This window comes from Nipponia nippon, unplaced genomic scaffold, assembly GCF_047370975.1.
Source record: "Nipponia nippon isolate SJK-2023a ecotype South Korea unplaced genomic scaffold, ASM4737097v1 scaffold_8, whole genome shotgun sequence".
In the NCBI taxonomy this organism is placed as follows: domain Eukaryota; kingdom Metazoa; phylum Chordata; class Aves; order Pelecaniformes; family Threskiornithidae; genus Nipponia; species Nipponia nippon.
The window spans coordinates 41,510,260-41,525,933 of NW_028262402.1; the positions used below are offsets into that span (position 1 = coordinate 41,510,260).

Sequence of the window (15,674 nt, forward strand, 5' to 3'; positions counted from 1 at the left end):
ATCAATCTTTACTGGTAACTGCAAATATCATAACTTTGTTTGAAGCTGAAATGTAGTCTGAATAATTGTATTGGGAACTGCAGTTTCAGGATGCATTAAGCTCTGACTCCTAGAGAAGTTGGATGTATGCAGTGTATCTCCAAATAGCTCTAAGTGCCCATTCAAAAGATAACAGGGCAGGATATTTAAACAGTAGCACAGTGCTTCACTGTTGTGGAACAGAGGGATCTGGACAGGCTGGATCGATGGGCCGAGGCTATCTGTATGAGACTCAACAAGGCTAAGTGCCGGGTCCTGCACTTCGGTCACAACAAACCGATGCAACGCTACAGGCTGGGGGAGGAGGGCCTGGAGAGCTGACCAGCAAAAAAGGACCTGTGGGTACTGGTTGACAGCCAGCTAAATATGAGCCAGCAGTGTGCCCAGGTGGCCACGAAGGCCAATAGCATCCTGGCTTGCATCAGGAATAACGTGGCCAGCAGGACTAGGGAAGCGACTGTGCCCCTGTACTTGGCACTGGTGAGGCCGCACCTCGAGTACTGTGTTCAGTTTTGGGCCTCTCACTACAAGAAGGACATTGAGGTGCTGGAGCGTGTCCAAAGAAAAGCAGTGGAGCTGGTGAAGGGTCTAGAGCACAAGTCTTATGAGGAGCAGCTGAGGGAACTGGGGTTGTTTAGTCTGGAGAAGAGGAGGCTGAGGGGAGACCTTATGGCTCTCTACAACTACCTGAAAGGAGGTTGCAGACAGGCAGAGGTAGGTCTCTTTTTCCCGAGGAAAAAGTGATAGGATGAGAGGAAATGGCCTCAAGTTGTGCCAGGGGAGGTTTAGATGGGATATCAGGAAAAATTACTTCACTGGAAGGGTTGTCAAGCATTGGAACAGGCTGCCCAGAGAAGTGGCTGAGTGACCACCCCGGAGGTATTTAAAAGATGGGTAGACGTGGTGCTTAAGGACATGGTTTAGTGGTGGACTTGGCAGTGATAGGTTAATGGTTGGACTTAATGATCTTAAGGGTCTTTTCCAACCTAAACGATTCTATGATTCTATGATTTCCTTTCCCCTCACTGTTTAAAAGCTAGTGGGAATTCTCCAACTTACAAATGTGATATTTTATTTTATTATTTATTCTAATAACTTTAGTTTTCCCTGAAAAGGGGATATTTTTCTTTTCTCTCCTTTTATATATTAGCTACTACGATTTTGACACTTGTTGCAAAAAAACTATTCAGTGTTTTCACTGAAGCAAGTAAGTGAACTTAACATTTTCGGAAGACTGTACCTTTACAACTTCGATCAAATGTTTTATTGTAGACTTCTACAAAATATTTAACAAAAAGTTTACCTGGATGATCTCTGAATTGAATTTGGATTCCAAATGTGCTGCTCTCTCTGCTTCAATGTTTTCTTCCAGTTTCTTTATTCTCACTGTAGCTGCCTAAAAGTACATTTTGAAGAAATTTAAGTCCAGACAGATGGTAAACATGATACAAAGAGTGTTGTGTTCATTCACTGTATTAGGACTCCATACACCAACCTGATGTATCTGAACTACTTGTACTTTGGAACTGTGAGAACTCATACCAAGAAATACATATAAAAATAATTTTTACATATCTAGAATATTAAATTATTCTTTTCTATTTAAAGAAATTGATGTACCATTATGTTATTACTGCATTTTTCACAATCAAGAGAACTGCAGCTGGAGTCAGAAAGCAGAAAGACCAAGTTAAGTATTCTAACAATGCCCTTCCTATTTGCGTTTTCACCAAGGCTGTCACCTGAGGCAACATAACGACACCCTGTATCTTCCAAAATACAATGGGGTATCAATACAGTATCTACAAGTTCAGTGACAAGACAGAGGAACCACAGAGAAGATACAGAATTCCTCAAAAATATGTTGGCTTTGGCACCTAATTTCCAATTAAGGTGCCCAGAACAGATTGCTTTGCAGCCCTAGACTTGTCATAGTTTCCCTACAACAAAAATCTGTAAACTCTGTAATGTTTTAAAGCACTAACCTAGTATTTTTTTTACTGCTGTGTTCCTTGACCTGTAACTATTCTGTTATGTTTTTGTCTAGCAATTATCAGAACATTCATGATCTCTTTCAAGAAATATCCTGACTACTTTAGTCAGTTACTACATCTCATTACACAGAAGAACACCTGTTCTATGCATGCATAGTTTAAGCAAAATGCAACACCTGTTCTATGCATGCATAGTTTAAGCAAAATGCAATTCTCCGAATTACACTATTGCATCTTTCTTACCCATTCTTACAACTTTTAGAAAAGCACAAAAATGCAAATGACTATGCTAAGAATCTACTTGGAAATTTGGATTGCCTACAAAAAGTTCAAGAAGTAGTCCATATTTTTACTAAAATTTTTAAGCGATCCAAGCTGAAAAAATTTATTTTCAAGTTATAATAAACACAAAAGCAATCACCAGATACATATGTCCAGATAAAGGCCTGGACACAGAATTTCGTCCGGAAAAATACTTTTACCAAAAGCAGCAACTAAAGATCTGCTATAATGGAAATTCACATGCAATTTTAACTGCACTGTTTTCTATCAATAAAATCTTTTCACTTTGACTGATAACTGAATTGAAAAGAAAAACTCATCCTAAATGTCTCCTGGCTCCAACTTAAATCAGGGAGATCAAGAAAAAGGAATTAATATTAGACAGTCATTTAACATAAGCACATTTAAAGTTACATAAATACAATTGAAGTTACTGATTTTGGAAAAGTAAAACAAAGTAGCAAGTATGTGACACTGCACCTTGTTTTTGAATGTTTAAAAGAAGAGACAGACATTAACAGATGTTAAAATAAAAGCTCTTGGCAATAAATTTAAACTTTCTATAATCACACACACACAAAAGGAAAGACTTTTTAAACTGATGTCCATGGAAGGCCTACTAAAGAGAAAAGCAACAACAGCACAGAGCTTACTAAACCCACTCCACAGTAAGGTCTGTCAAAAGGCTTAAACTTTGCCTCTTCCCACGAGTTTTATCTGCATAACATACTTAAAAATATTTACAAATCCTGCACAAACACTCACACTGTACTTCCATACTGCTAAAACTATCCTCAAAAATAGCTTGATTTAGACTCTTAACAGTATTATTCCTTCCAAATATCAGCTCCTACTCCCTTTTGCCCTTAAGGAAGTATTAGCAAACTACCTCCTGCTTCAGTTTGGAAAGACTCCTTCGCATCTTCCAATAGGTTAACATTTGTCAACAGGGTGGTTTTACACAAGAATACTGCCAGCCTAGTAAAAATAGTCAGTGAACTATAAATCTAAGTGATGTGGATTTAATTTCTTTTTTAATAACATTTAAAAAGTCAGCCTGAAAACAATTCTACTTTAAGTTTGAGGAGAAGAATAAAGGAAACAGTAAGGAAGGTACCTATAACAACATATAGAGTGGAAAACGTAAATTAAAAAAAAAAAAAAAAGAAGAAATTGAAACTCCACTGAGAATATTTCACTGCATATCCTCAAGAGCAAAAATGCCTTTCTGTCTTTGGCTGGTTTGTTCAAGCATCTATTCTCATAGCAAACATTGACATGGAAAAAGAAAAAAGTGATTCTGCAAAGTCAAGTTTTTAGGCATAACTTACTAATTCACAAGCTCTGTACTGCATTTGACTTCTAAGTCTTATTTCCTGAGCACCAGTCCAAGGCAGAACTATGCTTTCATCTCAACCTCTCTTCAGCTGAAACAAGAGATGCAAGACACTATCAAAATGGTTAACTTATCCTCTCAAATGGAGCCTCCTAGAACTGTTAGGTTTCATCAGTCCCAAGAAGAAAAATAAAAACAGAAATAATAAATAACAGCTTGAGAGAGGGCACCACAAAAATGAAAAATTGGAGCAATCAGATTCTCCCAAACAGAGCATATAGGTATCAGTTCTTGGTATAGTTCTTTAAAAGTAGAATCTATCTCCTTGAGCTGACACGATGGACACTAACTGCAACGACAACAGACATGGTCCAAAGGAAACACAAACTCCTAGAGATATAGAAACTTCAGTCCTAAGAAAATCCTGGGACAATGAGGGAAGAGAGGCACAAGCAGACACCTGTAAGAAGTGCCAACATATCGCTCTTTTGCTGTCTAAAGTAAGACCAATTCCATGTAAAAACAGATATATTTGCAGATGGTTCATTTGCTCGAGTTGTCACAAGTCACTGAAGAATGAACTTGTAGAATTAGCATGCCTATAGAAAGAGAAGCACTGGGAAAAACTAGTGTTTTTCCCTGATGATCTCTGGAATGTGCAAACAGGCTCCTTATTGCAAGCAGGACAGTGTGCCTAGCCTACTGCAAAAGAGGTATGAACCCTAAGCACCGACCAAAGAAGAGCTAGATGTACCTGACAGGTATCCAATGAAAGTATTCAAAGAGATTCAAGACAGTACGCACAGGAAAATTAAACTAGAAACTATAAATCAAAATATCTGTTTGACAGATAAGTATCATCTTACAGATCATATCCCCATATAAAGGCATGAGAAAATTGACTTGTTCAAAACTGGGGTTTCTTCACAAGGTTAGGAATCTCAACACCCTATTCTTGCTTTTAAAGCTCATCTTTTTCTAGAGTCTGAGTTTTTAAAGCTTTGCCTGATACCAGTAGTTTGTTACAATTTTGATTTTTAAAACCTTGTGTAAATTAGTTCACAGGACCTTCAGAAAACAAAGACCTAGGGAGAGAAATAAAATGTATTTTCATTCAAGACAAGTCACTGTCAGGGGCCTGACAGGAACTGCCACTAGTTTCTTGTATTGCTAGAAGCCAAAGATGAAGAGTGAATTATGTTCTCCTCAAAAGTCTCAGAAGATTACTCAGGTAAACCTTAATCTTAGCTTACCAGTATAAGCAGCTGTCTTACCCAGAAGAGATTCAGACGCTTAAAAGAGCTTGCAGAAAAATTACATATGTAAATTGAGGAATTCACGTAGATGCTGTCTGTGTCTGATGGAGCAATGAATATTCCTTTTCCTGGGCTCTATGATTTCATTGCTGAAGCTTATGGTTCACCATACATCTAGCAAATTTTAAAAAAAGTCAGATGCCAGCAAAGCAGTGGGAACTCAGTGGGAAAACGAAAGCTTCATGGGAGATATCTAACCATCCATTAGCACATAAGCCTTGCTAAGCAATATAGAGTTATTAAATATAAAGAAATTCAGATTTGCTTAGACTGCTCTAAGGAAAAGAATCATGGAATCACTGTTTTTCTAAGTGCACATCAGCCATAGAAGTTGCACCTGGATTCCAAGCTGAGTCTGAAGTTTTATTTGGGAAGAACACAGCTGCAAAAAAAACCACTATAGAGAAAATCTTGTCTATTTTGCTTGTAAAGGTTGAAACAGGCTCTACTGATGATTATACGCACTTCCCTTCACAGTGAGAAGCTGCATGCTCTACCAGTGAGAATGTTCCATTACACGCTCTGTGAGGGAAAGAAAGAAATGTCAGGGATGAGTCTAACCTGTAACACCATACTAACAATTCCAAAAAGAGAAATGGGATGAGGAGAGGAGTTCCATGTTCCTATCTGACAAACAGAAAGACACTGGTACCAGAATCATCTTAGCCAGGCAAACCTCTTTGAATCAGACAAAATGTGAGAAGCAGTATCCTTACTGAACCATACGTGTCCGAAAACTTTACACGATGCCTGTCTAGAAAGAAGAAGCTGTGTGAAAACAAGTTACAGAGAAGGGTTGCAGGCCACAGACATCCAGACCACAGTCCTTCAACTGGGAGTCAAATGGGAATACTTTGTCAGGTCCAAGTCACAGAGCTCAATCTCGAGGATGGATTAGAAAAGCGGTTACAAAGTGTTTGCTTATCCAACATTAAACACATTGGTTATTCAACAAGATTCAGTCACTTGTTACTTCCATAGTCAAAGTGTTTGCTTCTCCGACATGAAAACATCAGTTATTCAACAAGATTCAGTCACTCCTTACTTGCAGGATATATGAAGGCAGACATCTTAAGTAAGATACCACACACAAACTCATGGAATCTCCGAAGTTTCCTTAGATATTCAAGCTGAGTCAATTTCAGTCTTAATTTAAAGAACAAAGATATCTGGGATCTGTTTCCATGATAGCACAGACAGAATTGTGACTTTTGAGAAACAGCAAATAAAAATGACTAAGAAAAACATCAATGCCAGCCTTAGAACTTGTGGGCAACCATGCTGTATGTTTACTCTGATCCCTTAAGGTCCAGTCACTTTTTCCAGTGTCCTGTTGCATGTCAATGCTAATGCGGTTTCTAGGAGACATTTTCTGCATGCTGTCAGTCTGCAATACCATTTTCCAAACTGGCCTTTGTGGCTTCCACTTTTCTCAGACCCTCACACTTGCTCTAAGTACTGCAGTATTCATGAATACTGGGGCACTCCGTACTGAAAGCGTAATTCAGTACCCTATATTTATGGAATGCCAAAGCCACGAAAATGTAGTGGATTTACAGCAAAACACACTTGATCAGATAAGCAACAAAGAAAACAACAGGAAAAAGAGAAAAGTACATTTATAACAGTTACTAAGTTTAGAAACAGTAACAGAAGTAATTTTTCTCTTCTCTGCTTCTATTCAGACCACTCCTACAAGGTTTTTCAGTTTCATTTTACTAACAAGTTGTCAGGATATTTACACTTCCCCATGGCTGAGGTCCACTCCCTATGTGAAATGCTCAGCCAAGATAAATTTTAAGTGAAGAGGACACACATGTACCTCCTATCTGGATCATCATCCACCTACTCTGTGTGCTTCCATATTCAGATTAAGATCTTACTTCTTCCTACTTAAAAGCATTTCCCTATGACTCATAACTCAAATCAGAAGGTTAGGTCTAAACACATCTTTGGGACGTGTGCTGACCACTTCCACCTAGTGTTAGAAATGCTGATGCCTCTTCATCATGGTAAGGTGGAGCCATCTCCTGTCCAGATAATAAACAACCTTTTAGTAAATATACAGTTACTTAACTGCAAATAATTCTTAACCACTGAAGTAAATGTTACTTCGGCCTGACAAAGTGTGGTCAACCCCTCACTATAAACATTTCCTGTACATGAAGCTAGAGTAACATGTCTCGTTGACAGAGGAGCCATACTTGACCTGCCCAACACTGGATAAACAACTACACTGGCATGGGGGCTGCAAGACAAGCCATACGCTTGCCATTAAGTTAAAAAAAAAAGTAAAAACAACTAGAACTGCTAAACTGATATAGTTTGATTGCCTTTGGATAAAGTCCAAGTCCATTCCAATCTGCAACTAAGTTGCAGTTGGTGAACCCATCTGAACTGCTCTCCCTTTCTACAGTACTTTGAGGGGAAAAAGATGTCCCTTTTGGTTCTCATGCTCAGTAGCCGGTAAACCCCATAACAGGACCTGAACTGACACTGTTACTTTATACATGCATATAGGCAAGATTAACGTGTGTGTGACTTGTTACTAACTCCTGGTGAGGGCTACATAAGACAGAAAGCAAACAACTTCAGTCTGATAGTGCGGTAAGAGCGAACAGTGTTCAAACTGGACTTGAAGAATATGATGACATAGGAAATGATAAAGAGGAAGCTCCTCTCAGAGAGTAAGTCCATTATGTCAGTGAGCTTGTCACTGGAGAAACATGAACTTTGGAGCCACCACAGAGATACCATTATGAAAACTTCAGTGCTTGGAGGACATACAAGACAGTCACAGTAACTAGAATTCCTAGATGCCAGTTGTGCATTGTGGAGACACTAGAAAGCAGATGATTAAGTAGGGGAAAGCCATCAAGAAGTGTGTAGTCACAGACAACAAAAAGTAGTTTAAAGCTTAACCAGTAGCACTGTTAACCTGCTGAGGAATGTGCCCTCTCTCACACTGCTTGGAGCTTTTTCAAGGTTTTCTGATGAGAACTATAACGCACCTAACACTGCAGCTCATGGTGAAATTAATAACAACAAAGAAAAAAAAAAAGCAGGTTTGTGGGCTTTTGTTTTGTTTTTAGCTGTGATCTAAATTTCTTGTTTCACTGACTTGGATACAGTAAGAAATTTAATACACCCACAGCCTTAAACTATTGCATGTACATATACCTTTTGCAAATACAGAGGCAGACCATCACTCAAGTCTTCTTTGCAGTCATCTCCCCATCACAGAAGCATTAGCAAGCTAATACAAGACGACACATTTACCAGGACATGAAAAGGTCAGTATACTCACAGGCAGGGGAACAGGAAAGGCAACATGAAAGCTACAGGAATTGTCTTTAAATGGTAACTCAGTCTCAGAAATATGGCAACATACTCAGCCTCAAAAATAAAATGGACCAAGTTATGGGACATTTTTCAGGCCTCATGAGAAAGCCTTAAAAACTTTGAGAGACCTTGAGCTCCAGCTTACTAAGTGACGGCAGCCTCAAACACATAAAACAAACAATAGAAAATCACTACGTTTCTGTGAACAAGACAAAGAGTTTGAAATTTATGAACTAATAATTCTGTTTCTCATGGTAAAATCCACATTGCCCTTTCCTCCACTTTTTGTTAAACAGCTTTCCCACCCAGCTTTTTGGCAGCTAGACACATACAAGAAACACTATTTTTATATACAAATTGCTCTATATTTCCCAAGAAATCATCTTTCCAGAGCAATGGAGCTAAAGGCTAAAATAAAAGACACTGTTTCCAGGAAACTGATTATCATAAATAGTAGTATCCTGATGAGTTCAATACAAATACATCAAGAATTTGTTTGACTACTGAACCTTAGGCTAAAGAGGCAGAATGATAATAAGGTTCCCAATCCAAATTTTTCTGGTACAGTATGTGTTCCACTTCAGAAGGACTCCATGTTCATGCCATGATACACAACATCACTGCAAACTGGAAAGCTAGCAGGTCAGACACTGTACAAACAGCTAGCTTTCAACTGAAAAGTCCACAGAAACTTGCCGTTATTCTTTCTCTTCATTTCTAATTCCAGAAACTAGAAATGTCCTCTTTTAGACCACATTCAGAATAATGATTGAAGGATAAAACCAGATATTAAAAAAAAAAAACAAACCTGTGGGGAGGGGCACACTTTTTTCACCTTCCTTTCTTTATAATATAGTCTATTAGATATAATTCTTCCTAAGAGTGTCATCATACAAGAATATTCTAAATTTATCATTTCCTTTCATTACTGAAACACAAATATTTTCCCATGGACTTTTCCCTTATGTCCAGCAGAGGGTAGTAAAGGAACAGCTTTGTGAACTCCAAAAAAAGTTCATCCTCATTGCATATCAAGAAGTAGTGTATAACAAAAGAGTGTAAGATTGCCTTTTAATTAGAATTACACTACTCTTCACACAAATCATCTTAAGAAGTTCGCTGCTATCATCAAGAACTTAAGTACACATTTTCTAACCAAACGCCCATTAACACAGTGTAGTCTACATGGAAATTGAAATAAGACATGTCTCCTGCGTCCATCTTCCCAAAAAAACAAATTTCAATCTATAAGCTAAAAATTCCATGAAGAGAGATAAAGAAATATAGAGCTATTTCATGAAAGAATGTAGACCATTCTGTCTGAGGTGTACTACTTCAAGGCTTCTCTATCTAAATCCATCTCAAATACCAACATCACAGGCAGAAGTAAGAGTTGTATTTAACCACAGCTGGAAGTGCGGAACTGGGTATTAGGACTTTATCCGTATTTCTAACGTGGGTAATACTTATTCCCATACATTGAGGAGTTCTAAATTGACAGCTAGAACACCACAGAACTATGTGAGAGTAATACCAGATGGGCAGAAACACAAGCAGACTTTGGCATCTTGGCACACAGTGACAACTACTGCCCAGGCTTTAGTGCCCTTCTTTAATGCCTCTCCCACAATGTATGGGAAGAATTTGGCAACTAAGAATGTGATCCACAGAAGCTAGCATGCTAGTGAGGCAGCTGTTAAGGCTGAAAGGAGGAAATTCTACTGACAGCAATGTGATTAAAACCCAACAATCTCCAGCCTTCACAGAAGCACTTTCTTCTACTTGGGAATGCAGCATGCTGTTTTAAAAGGGCATAGTCCTTTCTTTCAGACACAACTAGAAGGGAAGATTGTGCTCATTTCCCTTCCTGTATGCAACAAGTCTGTCCTTGAACACTCCCCCATTTCCTTCTCTCACAGCCTCCAAGACCAAAGTTCCAATAACTGAGCTATGGAGGTGAAGACCAGCTTATCTTGTCCCTTTGGTTGAGGTCTTTCCACTCTGTTTCAGTGTGAAGGACAGGTAATACCTCTGCCTGATTGAGGTCCAGAAGGTAAGAGGGAGAGGAATGACAAATTTATAAATCAAAGAAAGGTTGCAATTAGATTTCAAACTCTGTTAATACTAAACTTCCTCAGTATATAATTTTTTGGGGAGAGGATTATGGCTGAGAGAGCAACTTAAAATAGATTTTAACCTGAATTTCAAACTTCAGAATGCCTGCAGCCTTTCATGACCACAGAAAAGGCAGAACAAATTTCGCTCCACAAACAGCGATGCAAAGTACTGGTACCCTGGAAGATGCACATGATGCTCATGTCACAAACTCTGGAGTTTGAGTCCACTATCCAGTATGAAGTCTAAGTAATCAATACTGTCTACAGTAATCAATATTGAAAGCTTAAAATATCTAGTGCTTTTGCTTCTTAAAGAATAAAGGTATATTCAGAGATGCTCATTAATTTATCTCTCTTTGACTTCAAGTATAGAATGGGTAAGTTATTATTGTAGGCCCTTTCAGACACACACATGCAATTTACTTTTGAGATGGTAAAGTGAGATGCAAGCTGACTAAAGCATATACATTGCAGTCTGAGACTTTTTTTTTTAATTCACAGGAACTTTAAGCCTATTTGCTTAAACTTTCAAATGCCAGAGGTTTCATCACATACCTTCCTTAATCACTGCTTAAATAGCTATACTTAAACATGTACCACCAGACTGATTTTTCTGTAGTCTGAATACGTTGTTTCCTCACGATGTTATTATGAGATTCAGTAAGTTAAAAGAATTTAATAAAAATTAAGCAGCAATGAAAAGATCTTAGCTGACTGTGGTTAATAGATAGCATTCCCTGATAAAACCATCTCCAGGGCACAGCAGTTATACATTTTCAAGAAACTGAGTGCTTCCTTTACAAATTTACAGATGGAGAGTACACCCAATCAAAATATTTAGAAAGAGAAATAATTTGCTGCTTTGCTCCTCCTCCTTTCAGCTCATGATTCCTATGTTAATATACTAAAAGTCATAAAGTCATAAGAAAAGCCCTTCTTCAAGCGCTTGGAAGCAAAAATCTTTGTTTTTAAAAGGGCTATTGGAACTTCACAGTACACAGCACTTTCCAACTGAAGGTAATTCTGCCTAGGGCAATATGTGCAGCTCACAACACCTGACAATAGATTTCCTGTAGATCTCTTTGAGGGCACAAAAGTCTACCATGTTGGTCAATAAGTCAGTGTTTTTAGTTGATGAGCTTTGATCTTCCCTGTAGGAATTTTCTTTTGTACTTCATCTTTAATGCAGGGCTCTACCTACCTAGCAATCAATGCTTTGAACACTTCTTTTGCCTTTAAGGGAAAAATAACAGAGAACAGACACAGCTGAAAACTGTACGTCACTTATTCCTTTAAGGGCTCCTAATATCCTGCAAGTACCAATTCTCTGAAATTCGTTGCAGAATACATTTAAAGATGCCTTTGGTAGAAAACTTACATCAGGATAAAGAATCATCCATTCACTATGCTCTTCTGCAGTGACAAATGTTCTACCAAGAAAATCCTGGTCCAGACTGTACATACAGATAACATAGTTACTGCAAAGCCTATCAGTGTACAAACAAAACGTTGAAACTTAGGAGAGAACTAGCAGGTTAGTCAAAGAAACACATTTAAAAGATACTAGTCCTAAAGACTTGAGACTTCCCAGCAACAGGTGTCATTCAGACAGGCAAACTAAAACTACCTGTAGCATTTAACTCTAGATAGGAAAAGGCTGCCATAACACCACTGTCATCTTCCAGTATGCTATTCTCTCTACCTAGCACAACATCTGGTGACTTTCCCAGCTCTAGTAGATTCTCCATCGCAAATTCACTAATTCTCAAAATCTGTTCTTAAGCCAAAAAGATAGGAAGATAGACAAATTAAGAGGTCAGTGAAAATGTACAGATTTCCTAAAGTAAAGTTAACCTTCGTTTCACGCTTACCTTTTCCCATCTGCTGTTTAAACACGAGTCTCAAGTCAGACACACAGTCTAAGTGGCATTCACCTGTTCAGCCTTTTCTGCCAAACAGATGTTCAATGTTTTGTTAATCCAGTATACAGAATTCACAGCCTAACTGAGAGGTTCCATCTCTCTAAAATGAAATTGCTCAGAGTGCCAGCGCTTGTTGAGACTAATAGCAGTAGTGAAAAAGCCTTACTTCAAGTTCTTTTTTAAGTCGCTCCTCTCGTTCAGCACTGTATTCAAGCTCATTGGCCTGGCGCCTCAGCAGCTCAGTACAGCCACTGTGTTCCACCTCTACATCTTTCATTTTCTTGCATATATTTTGCAGTGCATTATTCTGCTCCTAGTAAAAACAAAGCATTAAGAGACACTTTTACTAAAATACAGTATTACAGTAAACAGTTCAAAAGAGGAATACTTTGTGAATCGAGACTGCATTAGAACACATTATTAAAATTTAACATGCTAGCACATGTGAACAGAACCATTTACACAACAGCAGACATGCTCTTCCATTCACCACCAGGTAAAATGTGTTAGTTCAAAAAATCACTATGGACATGACCTTCTGCAGTAATACTAAAATCAGAACCAATTCCCCACAGGAAATCTTACTCTCTGAAGAGTACAAGGCTGCTCTTCCAAGCTCTTCTCTCTCCCAGCTCAGTGGCAACGATGGAGATGGAAACAGTTAAGTGCATTTGACGAAATGATACACAGGGACAGAAGTTCTATTTTATTCTGGTTCTAATTGTAAGAACTTGAAATCAAATCAGACATTTTTAGAAATAGTTACTCCCATAGACTAAATCTTCATTTCTGCTATTCTGAGAAAGACTTTCTTCTGTCTAGAAACTGAATTACTGTAAAAAAATTATCTACATGAACTATGAAGTTCTCAGTAGAATAAAATAACCAAGCTGTTCCCCACTTCAATTTCTGCGTTCAGAAGTTGAACGAAGCTACAGGCTGGAATAATTACTAACACTACAGGACTCAGCTGCTCTGTGGAGTCACTGTTACAAAATCCACATTCACACCACACCAGGCTCGGAGGAAAGTAGCCAAATAATGAACCCCCAGTAGTCTAGAGCATACTTAAGCTGGAGATCCCAGAAGTCTCAAAAATAGCAGCTTTGGTCTAGTGGACAGGAATAAGCTTTTCTGTAACTAGCATCAGAAACAAGCTATAAATCCAGTGATTTAGCTGGAGGACCTTTGGAGACCCAATTTGTTAAAATGACTTTCTGTGCAAAACACAGAAAGATTACAATAAGTCCTCCTGTTCTTTTACTCCTATTCAATATCATGGCAAGAGACATTTTGTGAAAATAAACCAGTCAGTCTGCAAATTCTGCTATTACCCTTACATCACATAATCTTGTTCCTAGAAATTACTAATCATAAGGCATCTGCAGAGCAGGGAGGAGGAGGAGGAGGAAATGAATTATTCATACAGAATGATTCTTCGGAAGATTGAAGTCTGACAGAACCATGTTTATACATGAAGATCAAAGAAATATGAGTCTTTTCTAAAGTTTGGAGAACGATTTTTAGACATTCCTCCATATTGAAGGTAAAAAGTTTTGGCCACTCAAACATGACAATAAGGGAATCACGACTCTTCTACAGTGCTAAGTGGTGCCAATTAGTAACTGAAAAAATTAAGTTTATTTTCTCTCTTCTTTCATGTGCAGGCACTATGGCACAATTTTTTTGCATCCCCTGAAAAGATAACAAGGAGCATGCATGTGAAATACATGTGAAGAAAACAATGGAAAACTCAGTAAATCAAAATATTGCAGAAGTAGTATACCTGGATATGGACTAAACTTAAACTAATCCCCTAACTTTGCCTGTAATATCGAGCCAATGCACAGGTTTCTTCCCATCAGCATGCTAAAAAAAAATTTTCACCATTTTTATAGAAATACACAACTACTCCCACTCTCTCCATGCTGGAAAGATACAGAGATATTTCTCTCTTCAGGTATATTTTCCAGATATTAACAAAAGTGAAACAAGTAATATATAGTTTGCTGCAAAATACTACATCAAGACTTAAAAACATTTTGTACTGGAAATGTAGTTAACATTAATCAGACTGAAATTGACATGAATACATCAAGCTTGTTACACAAGTCAACATGAGTTGTAGGATTTCAGAATCTTAAAAAAAGTCTCCAAACTTTTCAGACCTAGTGTGAAATTGTGCAAGACTATCCCAGCAGTCACCTGCACTTAGAAGGTTTAAAGAGAAACATACTTCACCATGTAAAAAAAAAAAAAAAATATACCTGCATGTCATATACACACTTACTATATATGTATCTGCTTATGAAAAACATGGCTGACATTTTTTTAAAAAGTGTGTATAAGCAGCACTATTTCACAAGCAGTCTAAGGAAAAACCGAGTGCTTCTGTGAAGGAATATTATATTCTGACTAACCACAAGGTGATGCTATTGCACTTCTTATTGAACTCCAACACCTTTTACTATGAAGCGGATAGCATGCTAAGCACACCCAACAGAGCACATCACAAACTTGTTAGAAAGCAGAGAGGATTACTTTGCCTCCATATTTTAGAGACACATTTCAATAGGTTAAGCTGACTTCATTTCCATGCCTACCTCCGCATTTTCATAGCCAATTCAGAATTACAGTTCATGAAGTGTGGCTTTTCCAACCAGGATTTTCATACATGCTTAGAATCTCATTTCTACATATATATTAAGACCAAAATTAAATCCACTTGATCTAGCTTTCATTTCATAACTTAGAACAACTATAAAAGTATTTAAACCAGGACTGTTTAAATACACAATGCAAAAGACTGGAACACATTTGAAGTCATAATTTATAAACCCAGATCGTTCTGACATTTATCTGCCAAGTTTGAATCAATTAAGCTTTCAAGCAACAACTAAGGCTGTCAAGTCTATATTTAACATTTATGTATTTTTTTATTTGCTGGAAAAGTCCATATTTAACATTTATTTATGTATTTTTAATCTGCTGGAATTTTATAACTACACATAAAACCTATAATCAGGGCAACAGGCAGGGGAACAGCTACAAAAGCAAAGTTGGAAAATAGAAGCTTTTTACTACTGAAAGCAGGCTAGGGGTTGACACCTAGTAGTGAATCATATTTACCTCAGGAGTGAACAATTTTCTAGCTTTAATACGTTTACCAAACACCTGCCTCTTAACTTCTTCACTTCACTTACCTTCACTTCTAAATAGACATCCACTGACAGAGAACACAATGTCCCAAGCAATCCACTGCTCCTTTTGATCTGAGGGCAAACATCACTTGAGAGAGTGTACCTCTCCAACATTGCTCTTTTTAT

The 15,674-nt window shown here is 37.8% G+C and overlaps 1 protein-coding gene across 5 annotated transcripts in view; it reads right to left on the reverse strand.

The window, feature by feature from the left end:
• Positions 1-15,674, reverse strand: part of CCDC171 (coiled-coil domain containing 171) — a 168,759-nt gene that overhangs the window by 138,314 nt on the left and 14,771 nt on the right. For 3 of the 5 annotated variants that reach the window (XM_087742164.1, XM_087742162.1, XM_087742165.1), the window contains exons 6-8: positions 15,552-15,620; positions 12,515-12,661; positions 1,343-1,435 (exon numbers count right to left, since the gene is read on the reverse strand). In XM_087742164.1, the coding sequence (XP_087598290.1) occupies positions 1,343-1,435; positions 12,515-12,661; positions 15,552-15,620 (309 nt within the window). The remainder of the gene's footprint in view (positions 1-1,342; positions 1,436-12,514; positions 12,662-15,551; positions 15,621-15,674) is intronic. The other 2 variants (XM_087742166.1, XM_087742163.1) reach the window with 1 other exon arrangement.